We start from the raw sequence: 15,957 nt of genomic DNA, 5'->3' as shown, positions 1-15,957 counted from the left end.
TCTCGCCTCCGGGCCTGTGCCTCCCTTCTGCGCTCTCTCCTCCGGGCCTGTGCCTCCCTTCTGCGATCTCGCCTCCGGGCCTGTGCCTCCCTTCTGCGATCTCGCCTCCGGGCCTGTGCCTCCCTTCTGCGATCTCGCCTCCGGGCCTGTGCCTCCCTTCTGCGCTCTCGCCTCTGGGCCTGTGCCTCCCTTCTGCGCTCTCGCTTCCGGGTCTGTGCCTCCCTTCTGCGCTGTCGCGTCCGGGCCTGTGCCTCCCTTCTGCGATCTCGCCTCCGGGCCTGTGCCTCCCTTCTGCGATCTCGCCTCCGGGCCTGTGCCTCCCTTCTGCGCTCTCGCCTTCGGGCTTGTGCCTCCCTTCTGCGCTCTCGCCTCCGGGCCTGTGCCTCCCTTCTGCGATCTCGCCTCCGGGCCTGTGCCTCCCTACTGCACTCTCGCCTCCGGGCCTGTGCCTACTTTCTGCGCTCTCGCCTCCGGGCCTGTGCCTCCCTTCTGCGATCTCGCCTCCGAGCCTGTGCCTCCCTTCTGCGCTCTCGCCTCCGGGCCTGTGCCTCCCTTCTGCGCTCTCGCCTCCGGGCCTGTGCCTCCCTTCTGCGCTCTCGCCTCCGGGTCTGTGCTTCCTTTCTGCGCTCTCGCCTCCGGGCCTGTGCCTCCTTTCTGCGATCTCGCCTCCGAGCCTGTGGCTCCTTTCTGCGATCTCGCCTCCGAGCCTGTGCCTCCCTTCTGCGCTCTCGCCTCCGGGCCTGTGCCTCCCTTCTGCGCTCTCGCCTCCGGGTCTGAGCCTCCCTTCTGCGCTCTCGCCTCGCCTCCGGCCCTGTGCCTCCTTTCTGCGCTCTCGCCTCCGGACCTATGCCTCCCTTCTGCGCTCTCGCTTCCGGGCCTGTGCCTCCCTTCTGCGCTCTCGCCTTCGGGCATGTGCCTCCCTCCTGCGCTCTCGCGTCCGGGCCTGTGCCTCCCTTCTGCGATCTCGCCTCCGGGCCTGTGCCTCCCTACTGCACTCTCGCCTCCGGGCCTGTGCCTACTTTCTGCGCTCTCGCCTCCGGGCCTGTGCCTCCCTTCTGCGATCTTGCCTCCGAGCCTGTGCCTCCCTTCTGCGCTCTCGCCTCCGGGCCTGTGCCTCCCTTCTGCGATCTCGCCTGCGGGCCTGTGCCTCCCTTCTGCGCTCTCGCCTCCGGGCCTGTGCCTCCCTTCTGCGATCTCGCCTCCGGGCCTGTGCCTCCCTTCTGCGCTCTCGCCTCCGGGCCTGTGCCTCCCTTCTACGCTCTCGCCTCCGGGCCTGTGCCTCCCTTCTGCGCTCTCGCCTCCGGGCCTGAGCCTCCCTTCTGCGATCTCGCCTCCGGGCCTGTGCCTCCCTTCTGCGATCTCGCCTCCGGGCCTGTGCCTCCCTTCTGCGATCTCGCCTCCGGGCCTGTGCCTCCCTTCTGCGATCTCGCCTCCGGGCCTGTGCCTCCCTTCTGCGCTCTCGCCTCTGGGCCTGTGCCTCCCTTCTGCGCTCTCGCCTCCGGGTCTGTGCCTCCCTTCTGCGCTCTCGCCTCCGGGCCTGTGCCTCCCTTCTGCGATCTCGCCTCCGGGCCTGTGCCTCCCTTCTGCGATCTCGCCTCCGGGCCTGTGCCTCCCTACTGCACTCTCGCCTCCGGGCCTGTGCCTCCCTTCTGCGATCTCGCCTCCGGGCCTGTGCCTCCCTTCTGCGCTCTCGCCTCCGGGTCTGTGCCTCCTTTCTGCGCTCTCGCCTCCGGGCCTGTGCCTCCCTTCTGCGATCTCGCCTCCGGGCCTGTGCCTCCCTTCTGCGCTCTCGCCTCCGGGTCTATGCCTCCTTTCTGCGCTCTCGCCTCCGGGCCTGTGGCTCCTTTCTGCGATCTCGCCTCCGAACCTGTGCCTCCCTTCTGCGATCTCGCCTCCGGGCGTGTGCCTCCCTTCTGCGCTGTCGCCTCCGGGCCTGTGCCTCCCTTCTGCGCTCTCGCCTCCGGGTCTACGCCTCCTTTCTGCGCTCTCGCCTCCGGGCCTGTGCCTCCTTTCTGCTATATCGCCTCCGGGCGTGTGCCTCCCTTCTGCGCTGTCGCCTCCGGGCCTGTGCCTCCCTTCTGCGATCTCGCCTCCGAGCCTGTGCCTCCTTTCGGCGCTCTCGCCTCCTGGCCTGTGCCTCCCTTCTGCGATCTCGCCTCCGGGCCTGTGCCTCCCTTCTGCGATCTCGCCTCCAGGCCTGTGCCTCCTTTCTGGGATCTCGCCTCCGGGCCTGTGCCTCCCTTTTGCGCTCTCGCCTCCGGGCCTGTGCCTCCCTTCTGCGCTCTCTCCTCCCTTCTGCGCTCTCACCTTCCTTCTGCGCTCTCGCCTCCCTTCTGCGCTCTCGCCTCTGGGCCTGTGCCTCCCTTCTGCGCTGTCGCCTCCGGGCCTGTGCCTCCCTTCTGCGATCTCGCCTCCGGGTCTGAGCTTCCCTTCTGCGCTCTCGCCTCTGGGCTTGTGCCTCCCTTCTGCGCTGTCGTCTCCGGGCCTGTACCTCCCTTCTGCGATCTCGCCTCCGGGCCTGTGCCTCCCTTCTGCGATCTCGCCTCCGGGCCTATGCCTCCCTTCTGCGCTCTCGCCTCGCCTCCGGGCCTGTGCCTCTCTTCTGCGCTGTCGCCTCCGGGCCTGTGCCTCCCTTATGCGCTATCGCCTCCGGGCCTGTGCCTCCCTTCTGCGCTCTAACCTCCGGGCCTGTGCCTCCCTTCTACGCTGTCGCCTCCGGGCCTGTGCCTCCCTTCTGCGATCTCGCCTCCGGGCCTGTGCCTCCCTTCTGCGCTCTCGCCTCCGGGTGTGAGCTTCCCTTCTGCGATCTCGCCTCCGGGCTTGTGCCTCCCTTCTGCGCTGTCGTCTCCGGGCCTGTACCTCCCTTCTGCGCTCTCGCCTCCCTTCTGCGCTTTCGCCTCCGGGCCTGTGCCTCCCTTCTGCGCTCTCGCCTCCGGGCCTGAGCCTCCCTTCTGCGCTCTCGCCTCGCCTCCGGGTCTGTGCCTCCTTTCTGCGATCTCGCCTCCGGGCCTGTGCTTCCCTTCTGCGCTCTCGCCTCCGGGCCTGTGCCTCACTTATGCGCTCTTGCCTCCATTCTGCGCTCTCGCCTCCCTTCTGCGCTCTCGCCTCCCTTCTGCGCTCTCGCCTCCCTTCTGCGCTTTCGCCTCCGGGCCTGTGCCTCCCTTCTGCGATCTCGCCTCCGGGCCTGTGCTTCCCTTCTGCGCTCCCGCCTCAGGGCCTGTGCCTCCATTCTGCTCTCTCGCCTCGCCTCCGGCCCTGTGCCTCCCTTCTGCGCTGTCGCCTCCGGGCCTGTGTCTCCCTTTTGCGCTCTCGCCTCCGGACCTGTGCCTCCTTTCTGCGATCTCGCCTCCGAGACTGTGCCTCCCTTCTGCGCTCTCGCCTCCGGGCCTGTGCCTCCATTCTGCGCTCTCGCCTCCGGGCCTGAGCCTCCCTTCTGCGATCTCGCCTCCGAGCCTGTGCCTCCCTTCTGCGCTCTCGCCTCCGGGACTGTGCCTCCCTTCTGCGCTCTCGCTTCCGGGCCTGTGCCTCCCTTCTGTGCTCTCGCCTCCGGGCCTGTGCCTCCCTTCTGCGGTCTCGCCTCCAGGCCTGTGCCTCCCTTCAGCGCTGTCGCCTCCGGGCCTGTGCCTCCCTTCTGCGCTCTCGCCTCCCTTCTGCGCTTTCGCCTCCGGGACTGTGCCTCTCTTCAGCGCTCTCGCCTCCAGGCCTATGCCCCCCTTCTGCGCTGTCGCCTCCGGGCCTGTGCCTCCCTTCTGCGATCTCGCCTCCGGGCCTGTGCCTCCCTTCTGCGCTCTCGCCTCCGGGCCTGTGCCTCCCTTCTGCGCTCTCGCCTCCGGGCCTGTGCCTCCCTTCAGCGCTGTCGCCTCCGGGCCTGTGCCTCCCTTCTGCGCTCTCGCCTCCCTTCTGCGCTTTCGCCTCCGGGCCTGTGCCTCTCTTCAGCGCTCTCGCCTCCGGGCCTGTGCCTCCTTTCTGAGATCTCGCCTCCGAGCCTGTGCCTCGCTTCTGCGCTCTCGCCTCCGGGCCTGTGCCTCCCTTCTGCGCTTTCGCCTCCGGGCCTGTGCCTCCTTTCTGCGCTTTCGCCTCCGGGCCTGTGCCTTCCTTCTGCGCTCTCGCCTCCGGGCCTGTGCCTTCTTTCTGCGATCTCGCCTCCGGGCCTGTGCCTCCCTTCTGCAATAACGCCTCCGGGGCTGTTCCTCCCTTCTGCGCTCTCGCCTCCGTGCCTGTACCTCCCTTCTGCGATCTCGCCTCCGGGACTGTACCTCCCTTCTGCCATCTCGCCTCCGGGCCTGTGCCTCCCTTCTGCGCTCTCGCCTCCGGGTCTGAGCCTCCCTTCTGCGCTCTCGCCTCGCCTCCGGCCCTGTGCCTCCTTTCTGCGCTCTCGCCTCCGGGCCTATGCCTCCCTTCTGCGCTCTCGCTTCCGGGCCTGTGCCTCCCTTCTGCGCTCTCGCCTCCGGGCCTGTGCCTCCCTTCTGCGATCTCGCCTCCGGGCCTGTGCCTCCCTACTGCACTCTCGCCTCCGGGCCTGAGCCTCCTTTCTGTGCACTTCGCTCCGGGTCTGTGCCTCCCTTCTGCGCTCTCGCCTCCGGGCCTGTGCCTCTCTTCTGCGATATCGCCTCCAGGCCTGTGCCTCCCTACTACGCTGTCGCCTCCGGGCCTGTGCCTCCCTTTTTCGATCTCGCCTCCGGGCCTGTGCCTCCCTTCTGCGCTCTCGCCTCCGGGCCTGTGCCTCCCTTCTGCGCTGTCGCCTCCGGGCCTGAGCCTCCCTTCTGCGATCTCGCCTCCGGGCCTGTGCCTCCCTTCAGCGCTCTCGCCTCCGGGCCTGTGCCTCCCTTCTGCCATCTCGCCTCCGGGTCTGTGCCTCCCTTCTGCGCTCTCGCCTCCGGCCCTGTGCCTCCCTTCTGTGCTCTCGCCTCCGGGCGTGTGCCTCCCTTCTGCGCTCTTGCCTCCGGGCCTGTGCCTCCCTTCTGCGATCTCGCCTCCGAGTCTGTGCCTCCCTTCTGCGTTCTCGCCTCCGGGCCTGTGCCTCCCTTCTGCGATCTCGCCTCCGGGCCTGAGCTTCCCTTCTGAGCTCTCGCCTCCGGGCCTGTGCCTCCCTTCTGCGATCTCGCCTCCGGGCCTGTGCCTCCCTTCTGCGCTCTCGCCTCCGGGCCTGTGCCTCCCTTCTGCGCTCTCGCCTCCGGGCCTGTGCCTCCCTTCTGCGCTCTCGCCTCCGGGCCTGTGCCTCCCTTCTGCGATCTCGCCTCCGGGCCTGTGCCTCCCTTCTGCGCTCTCGCCTCCGGACCTGTGCCTCCCTTCTGCGATCTCGCCTCCGGGCCTGTGCCTCCCTTCTTCGCTCTCGCCTCCGGGCCTCTGCTTCCCTTCTGCGCTCTCGCCTCCGGGCCTGAGCCTCCCTTCTGCGCTCTCGCCTCCCTTCTGCGCTCTCGCCTCCCTTCTGCGCTTTCGCCTCCGGGCCTGTGCCTCCCTTCTGCGCTCTCGCCTCCGGGCCTGTTCCTCCCTTCTGCGTTCACGCCTCCGGGCCTGTGCCTCCCTTCTGCGCTCTCGCCTCCGGGCCTGTGCCTCCCTTCTGCGCTCTCGCCTCCGGGCCTGTGCCTCCCTTCTGCGCTGTCGTCTCCGGGCCTGTGCCTCCCTTCTGCGATCTCGCCTCCGGGCCTGTGCCTCCCTTCTGCGATCTCGCCTCCCTTCTGCGCTCTCGCCTCCGGGCCTGTGCCTCCTTTCTGCGCTGTCGCCTCCGGGCCTGTGCCTCCCTTCTGCGCTCTCGCCTCCGGGCCTGTGCCTCCCTTCTGCGCTCTCGCCTCCGGGCCTGTGCCTCCCTTCTGCGCTCTCGCCTCCGGGCGTGTGCCTCCCTTCTGCGCTCTTGCCTCCGGGCCTGTGCCTCCCTTCTGCGATCTCGCCTCCGAGTCTGTGCCTCCCTTCTGAGCTCTCGCCTCCGGGCCTGTGCCTCCCTTCTGCGATCTCGCCTCCTGGCCTGTGCCTCCCTTCTGCGCTCTCGCCTCGCCTCCGGGCCTGTGCCTCCTTTCTGCGATCTCGCCTCCGGGCCTGTGCCTCCCTTCTGCGCTCTCGCCTCCGGGCCTGTGCCTCTCTTTTGCGCTCTCTCCTCCCTTCTGCGCTCTCACCTCCCTTCTGCGCTCTCGCCTCCCTTCTGCGCTTTCGCCTCTGGGCCTGTGCTTCCCTTCTGCGCTCTCGCCTCCGGGCCTGTGCCTCCCTTCTGCGATCTCGCCTCCGGGTCTGAGCTTCCCTTCTGCGATCTCGCCTCTGGGCTTGTGCCTCCCTTCTGCGCTGTCGTCTCCGGGCCTGTACCTCCCTTCTGCGATCTCGCCTCCGGGCCTGTGCCTCCCTTCTGCGCTGTCGTCTCCGGGCCTGTGCCTCCCTTCTGCGATCTCGCCTCCGGGCCCGTGCCTCCCTTCTGCGCTCTCGCCTCGCCTCCGGGCCTGTGCCTCCTTTCTGCGCTGTCGCCTCCGGGCCTGTGCCTCCCTTCTGAGATCTCGCCTCCGGCCTGTGCCTCCCTTTTGCGCTCTCGCCTCCCTTCTGCGCTCTCGCCTCCGGGCCTGTGCCTCCCTTCTGCGCTCTCGCCTCCGGGCCTGTGCCTCCCTTCTGCGGTCTAACCTCCGGGCCTGTGCCTCCCTTTTGCGCTCTCGCCTCCTGGCCTGTGCCTCCCTTCTACAATCTCGCCTCCGGGCCTGTGCCTCCCTTATACGCTCTCGCCTCCGGGCCTCTACCTCCCTTCTGCGATCTCGCCTCCGGGCCTGTGCCTCCCTTCTGCGCTCTCGCCTCCGGGCCTGAGGTTCCCTTCTGCGCTCTCGCCTCGCCTCCGGGCCTGTGCCTCACTTCTGCGATCTCGCCTCCGGGCCTGTGCCTCCCTTCTACGATCTCGCCTCCGGGCCTGTGCCTCCCTTCTGCGCTGTCGCCTCCGGGCCTGTGCCTCCCTTCTGCTCTCTCGCCTCCGGGCCTGTGCCTCTCTTCTTTGCTCTCGCCTACGGGCCTGTGCTTCCCTTTTGCGCTCTCGCCTCCGGGCCTGTGCTTCCCTTCTGCGCTCTCGCCTCCGGGCCTTTGCCTCCCTTCTGCGCTCTCGCCTCCCTTCTGCGCTGTCGCCTCCGGGCCTGTGCCTCCTTTCTGCGCTCTCGCCTCCGGGCCTGTGCCTCCCTTCTGCGCTCTCGCCTCCGGACCTGTGCCTCCCTTCTGCGCTCTCGCCTCCGGCCCTGTGCCTCCCTTCTGCGCTCTCGCCTCCGGGCGTGTGCCTCCCTTCTGCGCTCTTGCCTCCGGGCCTGTGCCTCCCTTCTGCGATCTCGCCTCCGAGTCTGTGCCTCCCTTCTGCGTTCTCGCCTCCGGGCCTGTGCCTCCCTTCTGCGATCTCGCCTCCGGGCCTGAGCTTCCCTTCTGAGCTCTCGCCTCCGGGCCTGTGCCTCCCTTCTGCGATCTCGCCTCCTGGCCTGTGCCTCCCTTCTGCGCTCTCGCCTCGCCTCCGGGCCTGTGCCTCCTTTCTGCGATCTCGCCTCCGGGCCTGTGCCTCCCTTCTGCGCTCTCGCCTCCGGGCCTGTGCCTCTCTTTTGCGCTCTCGCCTCCCTTCTGCGCTCTCGCCTCCCTTCTGCGCTCTCGCCTCCCTTCTGCGCTCTCGCCTCCCGGCCTGTGCCTCCCTTCTGCGCTGTCGCCTCCAGGCCTGTGCCTCCTTTCTGCGATCTCGCCTCCGGGCCTGTGCCTCCCTTCTGCGCTCTCGCCTCCGGGCCTGTGCCTCCCTTCTGCGCTGTCGCCTCCGGGCCTGTGCCTCCCTTCTGCGATCTCGCCTCCGGGCCTGTGCCTCCCTTCTGCGATCTCGCCTCCGGGCCTGTGTCTCCCTTCTGCGATCTCGCCTCCGCGCCTGTGCCTCCCTTCTGCGCTCTCGCCTCGCCTCCGGGCCTGTGCCTCCTCTCTGCGCTGTCGCGTCCGGGCCTGTGCCTCCCTTCTGCCATCTCGCCTCCGGGCCTGTGCCTCCCTTCTGCGATCTCGCCTCCGGGCCTGTGCTTCCCTTCTTCGCTCTCGCCTCCGAGCCTGTGCCTTCCTTCTGCGCTCTTGCCTCCGGGCCTGTGCCTCCCTTCTGCGATCTCGCCTCCGGGCCTGTGTCTCCCTTCTGCGATCTCGCCTCCGCGCCTGTGCCTCCCTTCTGCGCTCTCGCCTCGCCTCCGGGCCTGTGCCTCCTCTCTGCGCTGTCGCCTCCGGGCCTGTGCCTCCTTTCTGCGATCTCGCCTCCGGGCCTGTGCCTCCCTTCTGCGCTGTCGCCTCCGGACCTATGACTCCTTTCTGTACTCTCGCCTCCGGGCCTGTGCCTCCCTTTTGCGCTCTCGCCACCCTTCTGCGCTCTCGCGCCTCCCTTCTGCGCTCTCGCCTCCGGGCCTGTGCCTCACTTCTGCGATCTCAACCTCCGGGCCTGTGCCTCCCTTCTACGATCTCGCCTCCGGGCCTGTGCCTCCCTTCTGCGCTCTCGCCTCCGGGCCTGTGCCTCCCTTCTGCGCTCTCGCCTCGCCTCCGGGCCTGTGCCTCCCTTCTGCGATCTCGCCTCCGGGCCTGTGCCTCCCTTCTGCGCTCTCGCCTCCGGACCTGTGCCTCCCTTCTGCGCTCTCGCCTCCGGGCCTGTGCCTCCCTTCTGCGATCTCGCCTCCGGGCCTGTGCCTCCCTTCTGCGCTCTCGCCTCCGGGCCTGTGCCTCCCTTCTGCGCTCTCGCCTCCGGACATGTGCCTCCCTTCTGCGCTCTCGCCTCCGGGCCTGTGCCTCCCTTCTACGATATCGCCTCCGGGCCTGTGCCTCCCTTCTGCGCTCTCGCCTCCGGGCCTGTGCCTCCCTTCTGCGCTCTCGCCTCCGGGCCTGTGCCTCCCTTCTGTGCTCTCGCCTCGCTCTCGGCTCTGCCTGTGCCTGTGCCTCCCTTCTGCGTTCACGCCTCCGGGCCTGTGCCTCCCTTCTGCGCTCTCGCCTCCGGGCCTGTGCCTCCCTTCTGCGCTCTCGCCTCCGGGCCTGTGCCTCCTTTCTGCGATCTCGCCTCCGGGCCTGTGCCTCCCTTCTGCGCTCTCGCCTCCGGGCCTGTGCCTCTCTTCTGCGCTGTCGCCTCCGGGCCTGTGCCTCCCTTCTGCGCTCTCGCCTCCGGGTCTGTGCCTCCTTTCTGCGATCTCGCCTCCGGGCCTGTGCCTCCCTTCTGCGCTCTCGCCTCCGGGCCTGTGCCTCCCTTCTGCGCTCTCGCCTCCGGGCCTGTGCCTCCCTTCTGCGCTCTCGCCTCCGGGCCTGTGCCTCCCTTCTGCGATCTCGCCTCCGGGCCTGTGCCTCCCTTCTGCGCTCTCGCCTCCGGGCCTGTGCCTCCCTTCTGCGCTCTCGCCTCCGGGCCTGTGCCTCCCTTCTGCGCTCTCGCCTCCGGGCCTGTGCCTCCCTTCTGCGCTCTCGCCTCCGGGCCTGTGCCTCCCTTCTGCGCTCTCCCGGGCCTGTGCCTCCCTTCTGCGCTCTCGCCTCCGGGCCTGTGCCTCCCTTCTGCGCTCTCGCCTCCGGGCCTGTGCCTCCTTTCTGCGCTGTCGCCTCCGGGCCTGTGCCTCCCTTCTGCGCTCTCGCCTCCGGGCCTGTGCCTCCCTTCTGCGCTCTCGCCTCCGGGCCTGTGCCTCCCTTCTGTGCTCTAACCTCCGGGCCTGTGCCTCCTTTCTGCGATCTCGCCTCCGGGCCTGTGCCTCTCTTCTGCGCTGTCGCCTCCGGGCCTGTGCCTTCCTTCTGCGCTATCGCCTCCGGGCCTGTGCCTCCCTTCTGCGGTCTAACCTCCGGGCCTGTGCCTCCCTTCTGCGCTCTCGCCTCCGGGCCTGTGCCTCCCTTCTGCGATCTCGCCTCCGGGCCTGTGCCTCCCTTCTACGATCTCGCCTCCGGGCCTGTGCCTCCCTTCTGCGCTCTCGCCTCCGGGCCTGTGCCTCCCTTCTGCGCTCTCGCCTCCGGGCCTGAGGTTCCCTTCTGCGCTCTCGCCTCGCCTCTGGGCCTGTGCCTCCCTTCTGCGATCTCGCCTCCGGGCCTGTGCCTCCCTTCTACGATCTCGCCTCCGGGCCTGTGCCTCCCTTCTGCGCTGTCGCCTCCGGGCCTGTGCCTCCCTTCTGCGCTCTCGCCTCCGGGCCTGTGCCTCTCTTCTTTGCTCTCGCCTCCGGGCCTGTGCTTCCCTTTTGCGCTCTCGCCTCCGGGCCTGTGCTTCCCTTCTGCGCTCTCGCCTCCGGGCCTTTGCCTCCCTTCTGCGCTCTCGCCTCCCTTCTGCGCTCTCGCCTCCCTTCTGCGCTCTCGCCTCCCTTCTGCGCTCTCGCCTCCGGGCCTGTGCCTCCTTTCTGCGCTGTCGCCTCCGGGCCTGTGCCTCCCTTCTGCGCTCTCGCCTCCGGACCTGTGCCTCCTTTCTGCGATCTTGCCTCCGGGCCTGTGCCTCCCTTCTGCGCTCTCGCCTCCGGGCCTGTGCCTCCCTTCTGCGTTCTCGCCTCCGGGCCTGTGCCTCCCTTCTGCGCTCTCGCCTCCGGGCCTGTGCCTCCCTTCTGCGTTCTCGCCTCCGGGCCTGTGCCTCCCTTCTGCGCTCTCTCCTCCCTTCTGCGCTCTCGCCTCCCTTCTGCGCTCTCGCCTCCCTTCTCTGCTCTCGCCTCCCTTCTGCGCTTTCGCCTCCGGGCCTATGCTTCCCTTCTGCGCTCTCGCCTCCGGGCCTGAGCCTCTCTTCTGCGCTCTCGCTTCGCCTCCGGGCCTGTGCCTCCTTTCTGCGATCTCGCCTCCGGGCCTGTGCCCCCCTTCTGCGCTGTCGCCTCCGGGCCTGTGCCTCCCTTCTGCGCTCTCGCCTCCCTTAGCGCTCTCGCCTCCCTTCTGCGCTCTCGCCTCCGGGCCTGTGCCTCCCTTCTGCGCTCTCGCCTCCGGGCCTGTGCCTCCCTTCTGCGATCTCGCCTCCGGGCCTGTGCCTCCTTTCTGCGCTCTCGCCTCCCTTCTTCGCTCTCGCCTCCGTGCCTGTGCCTTCCTTCTGCGCTCTTGCCTCCGGGCCTGTGCCTCCCTTCTGCGATCTCGCCTCCGGGCCTGTGCCTCCCTTCTGCGCTCTCGCCTCCGGGCCTGTGCCTCCCTTCTGCGCTCTCGCCTCCGGACATGTGCCTCCCTTCTGCGCTCTCGCCTCCGGGCCTGTGCCTCCCTTCTGCGCTCTCGTCTCCGGGCCTGAGCCTCCTTTCTGCGCTCTCGCCTCCGGACCTGTGCCTCCCTTCTGCCATCTCGCCTCCGGGCCTGTGCCTCCTTTCTGCGATCTCGCCTCCGGGTCTGTGCCTCCCTTCTGCACTCTCGCCTCCGGGTCTGTGCCTCCCTTCTGCGCTCTCGCCTCCGGGCCTGTGCCTCCCTTCTGCGATCTCGCCTCCGGGCCTGTGCCTCCCTTCTGCGCTCTCGCCTCCGGGCGTGTGCCTCCCTTCTGCGCTCTCGCCTCCGGGCCTGTGCCTCCCTTCTGCGATCTCTCCTCCGGGTCTGAGCTTCCCTTCTGCGCTCTCGCCCCTGGGCTTGTGCCTCCCTTCTGTGCTGTCGTCTCCGGGCCTGTACCTCCCTTCTGCGCTCTCGCCTCCGGGCCTATGCCTCCCTTCTGCGCTGTCGCCTCCGGGCCTGTGCCTCCTTTCTGTGATCTCGCCTCCGGACCTGTGCCTCCCTTCTGCGCTCTCGCCTCCGGGCCTGTGCCTCCCTTCTGCACTCTCGCCTCCGGGCCTGTGCCCCCCTTCTGCGCTCTCGCCTCCGGGCCTGAGCCTCCCTTCTGCGCTCTCGCATCCCTTCTGCGCTCTCGCCTCTGGGCCTGTGCCTCCCTTCTGCGCTCTCGCCTCCGGGCCTGTGCCACCCTTCTGTGCTCTCGCCTCCGTGTCTGCGCCTCCCTTCTGCGCTCTCGCCTCCGGGCCTGTTCCTCCCTTCTGCGCTCTCGCATCCGGACCTGTGCCTCCTTTCTTCGCTCTCGCCTCCGTGCCTGCGCCTCCCTTCTGCGCTGTCGCCTCCGGGCCTGTGCCTCCCTTCTGCGCTGTCGCCTCCGGGCCTGTGCCTCCCTTCTGCGATCTCGCCTCTGGGCCTGTGCCTCCCTTCTTCGCTCTCGCCTCCGGGCCTGTGCCTCCCTTCTGCCATCTCGCCTCCGGGCCTGTGCCTCCTTTCTGTGATCTCGCTTCCGGGCCTGTGCCTCCCTTCTGCGCTCTCGCCTCCGGGCCTGTGCCTCCCTTCTGCGCTCTCGCCTCCGGGCCTGTGCCTCCCTTCTGCCATCTCGCCTCCGGGCCTGTGCCTCCCTTCTGCGCTCTTTCCTCCGGGCCTGTGCCTCCCTTCTGCGCTCTCGCCTCCGGGCCTGTGCCTCCCTTCTGCGCTCTCGCCTCCGGGCCTGTACCTCCCTTCTGCCATCTCGCCTCCGGGCCTGTGCCTCCCTTCTTCGCTCTCGCCTCCGGGCCTGTGCCTCCCTTCTGCGCTGTCGCCTCCGGGCCTGTGCCTCCCTTCTGCGATCTCGCCTCTGGGCCTGTGCCTCCCTTCTTCGCTCTCGCCTCCGGGCCTGTGCCTCCCTTCTGCCATCTCGCCTCCGGGCCTGTGCCTCCCTTCTGCGCTCTCGCCTCCGGGCCTGTGCCTCCCTTCTGCGCTCTCGCCTCCGGGCCTGTGCCTCCTTTCTGCGCTGTCGCCTCCGGGCCTGTGCCTCCCTTCTGCACTCTCGCCTCCGGGCCTGTGCCTCCCTTCTGCGCTCTCGCCTCCGGGCCTGTGCCTCCCTTCTGTGCTCTAACCTCCGGGCCTGTGCCTCCCTTCTGCGCTCTCGCCTCCGGGCCTGTGCCTCCCTTCTGCGCTCTCGCCTCCGGGCCTGTGCCTCCCTTCTGCGCTCTCGCCTCCGGGCCTGTGCCTCCCTTCTGCGCTCTCTCCTCCGGGCCTGTGCCTCCCTTCTGCGCTCTCTCCTCCGGGCCTGTGCCTCCCTTCTGCCATCTCGCCTCCGGACCTGTGCCTCCCTTCTGCGCTCTCGCCTCCGGGCCTGTGCCTCCCTTCTGCGCTCTCGCCTCCGGGCCTGTGTCTCCCTTCTGCGATCTCGCCTCCGCGCCTGTGCCTCCCTTCTGCCATCTCGCCTCCGGGCCTGTGCCTCCCTTCTGCGATCTCGCCTCCGGGCCTGTGCCTCCCTTCTGCCATCTCGCCTCCGGGCCTGTGCCTCCCTTCTGCGCTCTTTCCTCCGGGCCTGTGCCTCCCTTCTGCGCTCTCGCCTCCGGGCCTGTGCCTCCCTTCTGCGCTCTCGCCTCCGGGCCTTTGCCTCCCTTCTTCGGTTTCGCCTCCGGGCCTGTGCCTCCCCTCTGCTCTCTCGCCTCCGGGCCTGAGCCTCCCTTCTGCGCTCTCGCCTCCGGGCCTGTGCCTCCCTTCTGCGATATCGCCTCTGGGCCTGTGCCTCCCTTCTGCGCTCTCGCCTCCGGGCCTGTGCCTCCCTTCTGCGATCTCGCCTCCGGGCCTGTGCCTCCCTTCTGCGCTCTCGCCTCCGGGCCTGTGCCTCCCTTCTGCGATCTCGCCTCTGGGCCTGTGCCTCCCTTCTGCGCTCTCGCCTCCGGGCGTGTGCCTCCCTTCTGCGCTCTCGCCTCCGGGCCTGTGCCTCCCTTCTGCGATCTCGCCTCCGGGCCTGTGCCTCCCTTCTGGGCTCTCGCCTTCGGGCCTGTGCCTCCCTTCTGCGCTCTCGCCTCCGGGCCTGTGCCTCCCGTCTGCGCTCTCGCCTCCGGGCCTGTGCCTCCCTTCTGCGCTGTCGCGTCCGGGCCTGTGCCTCCCTTCTGCGATCTCGCCTTCGGGCTTGTGCCTCCCTTCTGGGCTCTCGCCTTCGGGCCTGTGCCTCCCTTCTGCGCTCTCGCCTCCGGGCCTGTGTCTCCCTTCTGCGCTGTCGCGTCCGGGCCTGTGCCTCCCTTCTACGATCTCGCCTCCGGGCCTGTGCCTCCCTTATGCGCTCTCGCCTTCGGGCCTGTGCCTCCCTTCTGCCATCTCGCCTCCGGGCCTGTGCCTCCCTTCTGCGCTCTCTCCTCCGGGCCTGTGCCTCCCTTCTGCGCTTTCGCCTCCGGGCCTGTGCCTCCCTTCTGCGCTCTCGCCTCCGGGCCTTTGCCTCCCTTCTTCGGTCTCGCCTTCGGGCTTGTGCCTCCCTTCTGGGCTCTCGCCTTCGGGCCTGTGCCTCCCTTCTGCCATCTCGCCTCCGGGCCTGTGCCTCCCTTCTGCGCTCTCGCCTTACCAGTTGTGATGACAATGATGATGATGTGATATTAATGCTTGTTTGTGATTATAATGACACTGATGATATTAACGATTAAAGCATATTAATGATACTAGCTTTAATAATGATAATATCTAGATCTCCGCCAAGGCAATAGGGTCACTGATAATCATTATTATCATTATTATTACTTTTATTATTTTTATTATTATTTTTGTTATTATTATTATTATTATTATTATTATTATTATTATTATTATTATTATTATTATTATTATTATTATTATTATTATTATTATTATTATTATTATCTTTATTATTATTATTGTTATTACGTTTTGTTATCATTATCTTTATCATTATCATTATCATCATCATTATTTATTATTATTGCTTTTATTATTATTATTATAGTTATTATCATTATGCTTTAATCATTATCATCATTTTTAATATTATTATTATTATTATCATTATCATTTCATCATTATTTCTATCAATATTATCATTAACATAATCATTATCAAAGACAATTTTGCCATTATTATTATCATTATTATAATCACTTTTATTATCATCATCATTGCTAATACTATCATCATTGCTATCATTATCATTAGTATTATCATTACTATTATTTTGGCATTATCATTAGTATTATCATTACTTTTATTTTGTCATTATCACTATGATTATCATCCTTATTATTATTATCATTATCATTGTCATTAACATTATCATTATCACTATCATTATTATTATTATTATTATCATTATTATTATTATTATTATTATTATTATTATTATTATTATTATTGTTATTATTATTATTATTATTATTATTATCATTATCATTATTATTATCATCATCATTATTATTGTTGTTGTTTTTATTATTATCATCAGTATCATCATTTCTTTTGTTATTTTTGATATTATGGTGGATGAAGATACCTGAACGAACATTCCTGACTGTGCATCACAATCTATCTTTTCTCCTTCTGTCTGTTTGTCTCTCTTCCTCTTTCTTTTGTCCTCCTCTTTCTCTCTTACACCTATCAGTTATCTCTCTCTTTCTCTCTCTCTCTCTTTCTCTCTTTATCTTTGTCTTGGTTTATCTGTCTCTCCATCTACTTCTCTATATATACATGCACCTTTCTATTTCTATCTCTCCCTCTTCCTCTCCTCGAAACATCATCTTTTGCCTTTCCCCTTCGCTTCCTGAGCTCTCATCCTCATTCTTATAATTCCTTTTCGTGTAAAACTTTCGCCTCTCTTCTCTTCTTTTTTACCCTTTTCCTTTCAATACCCTTCCCTCTCCCTCTTTTATTGCGCTTTCCCCTTGACTTCCTTTAACCTGGGTTTCCCTTCTTCTCCAATTTCCATCATATTTCCCCCGTCCCTTGTCTTTTTCTCGTGTTTAATGGCGATAACCTATCAAAGGTTTTGGAATTATTTTCGTCTCCACTTGTATAATTCTGGGAAACAGTTCGAAATGTTTCTGTCTTCGCGTTTTATATTTCTCTTTTGTTTGCATTTTTTTTTCTTTATCTTTCATATTTTTGCTTTACCTTCATTTTTTCTCACCTCCTTTTCCGCTTTCTCATCTTCTTCTTCCTCTTCCTTCTTCTTCTTCTATTACTTATAGCAATGATATATCATATCATTATTATACATAATATATGATATCTTTATTACTATTACAATGATGATGACAATAATAATGATAATAATAACGATTACTATCATTACTCTTATGATTATGATCACGATAATAATTATGGTTATGATCCTTATTGTGATTA

General features: G+C 64.3%; 2 protein-coding genes across 2 annotated transcripts; one reads left to right on the top strand and one right to left on the bottom strand.

Annotated features, from left to right (window-relative positions):
- The first annotated feature begins 846 nt into the window (after positions 1-846).
- Positions 847-2,942, top strand: LOC138860260 (bile salt-activated lipase-like). The gene is made up of 2 exons (XM_070117459.1): positions 847-1,135; positions 2,425-2,942. The coding sequence occupies exons 1-2, from the start codon at positions 847-849 to the stop codon at positions 2,940-2,942; spliced, it is 807 nt and encodes a 268-aa protein (XP_069973560.1).
- A 111-nt stretch (positions 2,943-3,053) lies between these two features.
- Positions 3,054-15,729, bottom strand: LOC138860259 (collagen alpha-1(I) chain-like). Its single transcript, XM_070117458.1, has 9 exons — positions 15,724-15,729; positions 13,935-14,165; positions 13,539-13,853; positions 11,375-11,671; positions 11,086-11,329; positions 7,880-8,361; positions 6,418-6,654; positions 6,111-6,334; positions 3,054-3,330 (listed from the first exon to the last, which is right to left on the bottom strand). Exons 1-9 carry the CDS (start codon positions 15,727-15,729, stop codon positions 3,054-3,056), a joined length of 2,313 nt encoding a protein of 770 aa, XP_069973559.1.
- Positions 15,730-15,957: the final 228 nt, after the last annotated feature.

This window comes from Penaeus vannamei, chromosome 40 (genome assembly GCF_042767895.1).
Source record: "Penaeus vannamei isolate JL-2024 chromosome 40, ASM4276789v1, whole genome shotgun sequence".
Lineage (NCBI taxonomy): Eukaryota > Metazoa > Arthropoda > Malacostraca > Decapoda > Penaeidae > Penaeus > Penaeus vannamei.
The sequence above is the reverse complement of the archived record's forward strand: the minus strand, read 5'-3'. Positions and strand labels throughout refer to the sequence as shown.

Excerpts from the sequence above, each read along its gene's own strand:
- LOC138860260 (XM_070117459.1), top strand. The coding sequence starts at position 847 with ATGCCTCCCTTCTGCGCTCTCGCTTCCGGGCCTGTGCCTCCCTTCTGC. Across the intron at positions 1,136-2,424 it reads TCCCTTCTGCGATCTCGCCT|CTTCCCTTCTGCGCTCTCGC; the intron begins GCGGGCCTGTGC and ends TCCGGGTCTGAG.
- LOC138860259 (XM_070117458.1), bottom strand. Across the intron at positions 13,854-13,934 it reads AGGGAGGCACAGGCCCGGAG|GGAGGCACAGGCCCGGACGC; the intron begins GCGAGATGGCAG and ends AGATCGTAGAAG. Across the intron at positions 11,330-11,374 it reads AGGGAGGCACACGCCCGGAG|AAGGGAGGCACAGGCCCGGA; the intron begins GCGAGAGCGCAG and ends GCGAGATCGCAG.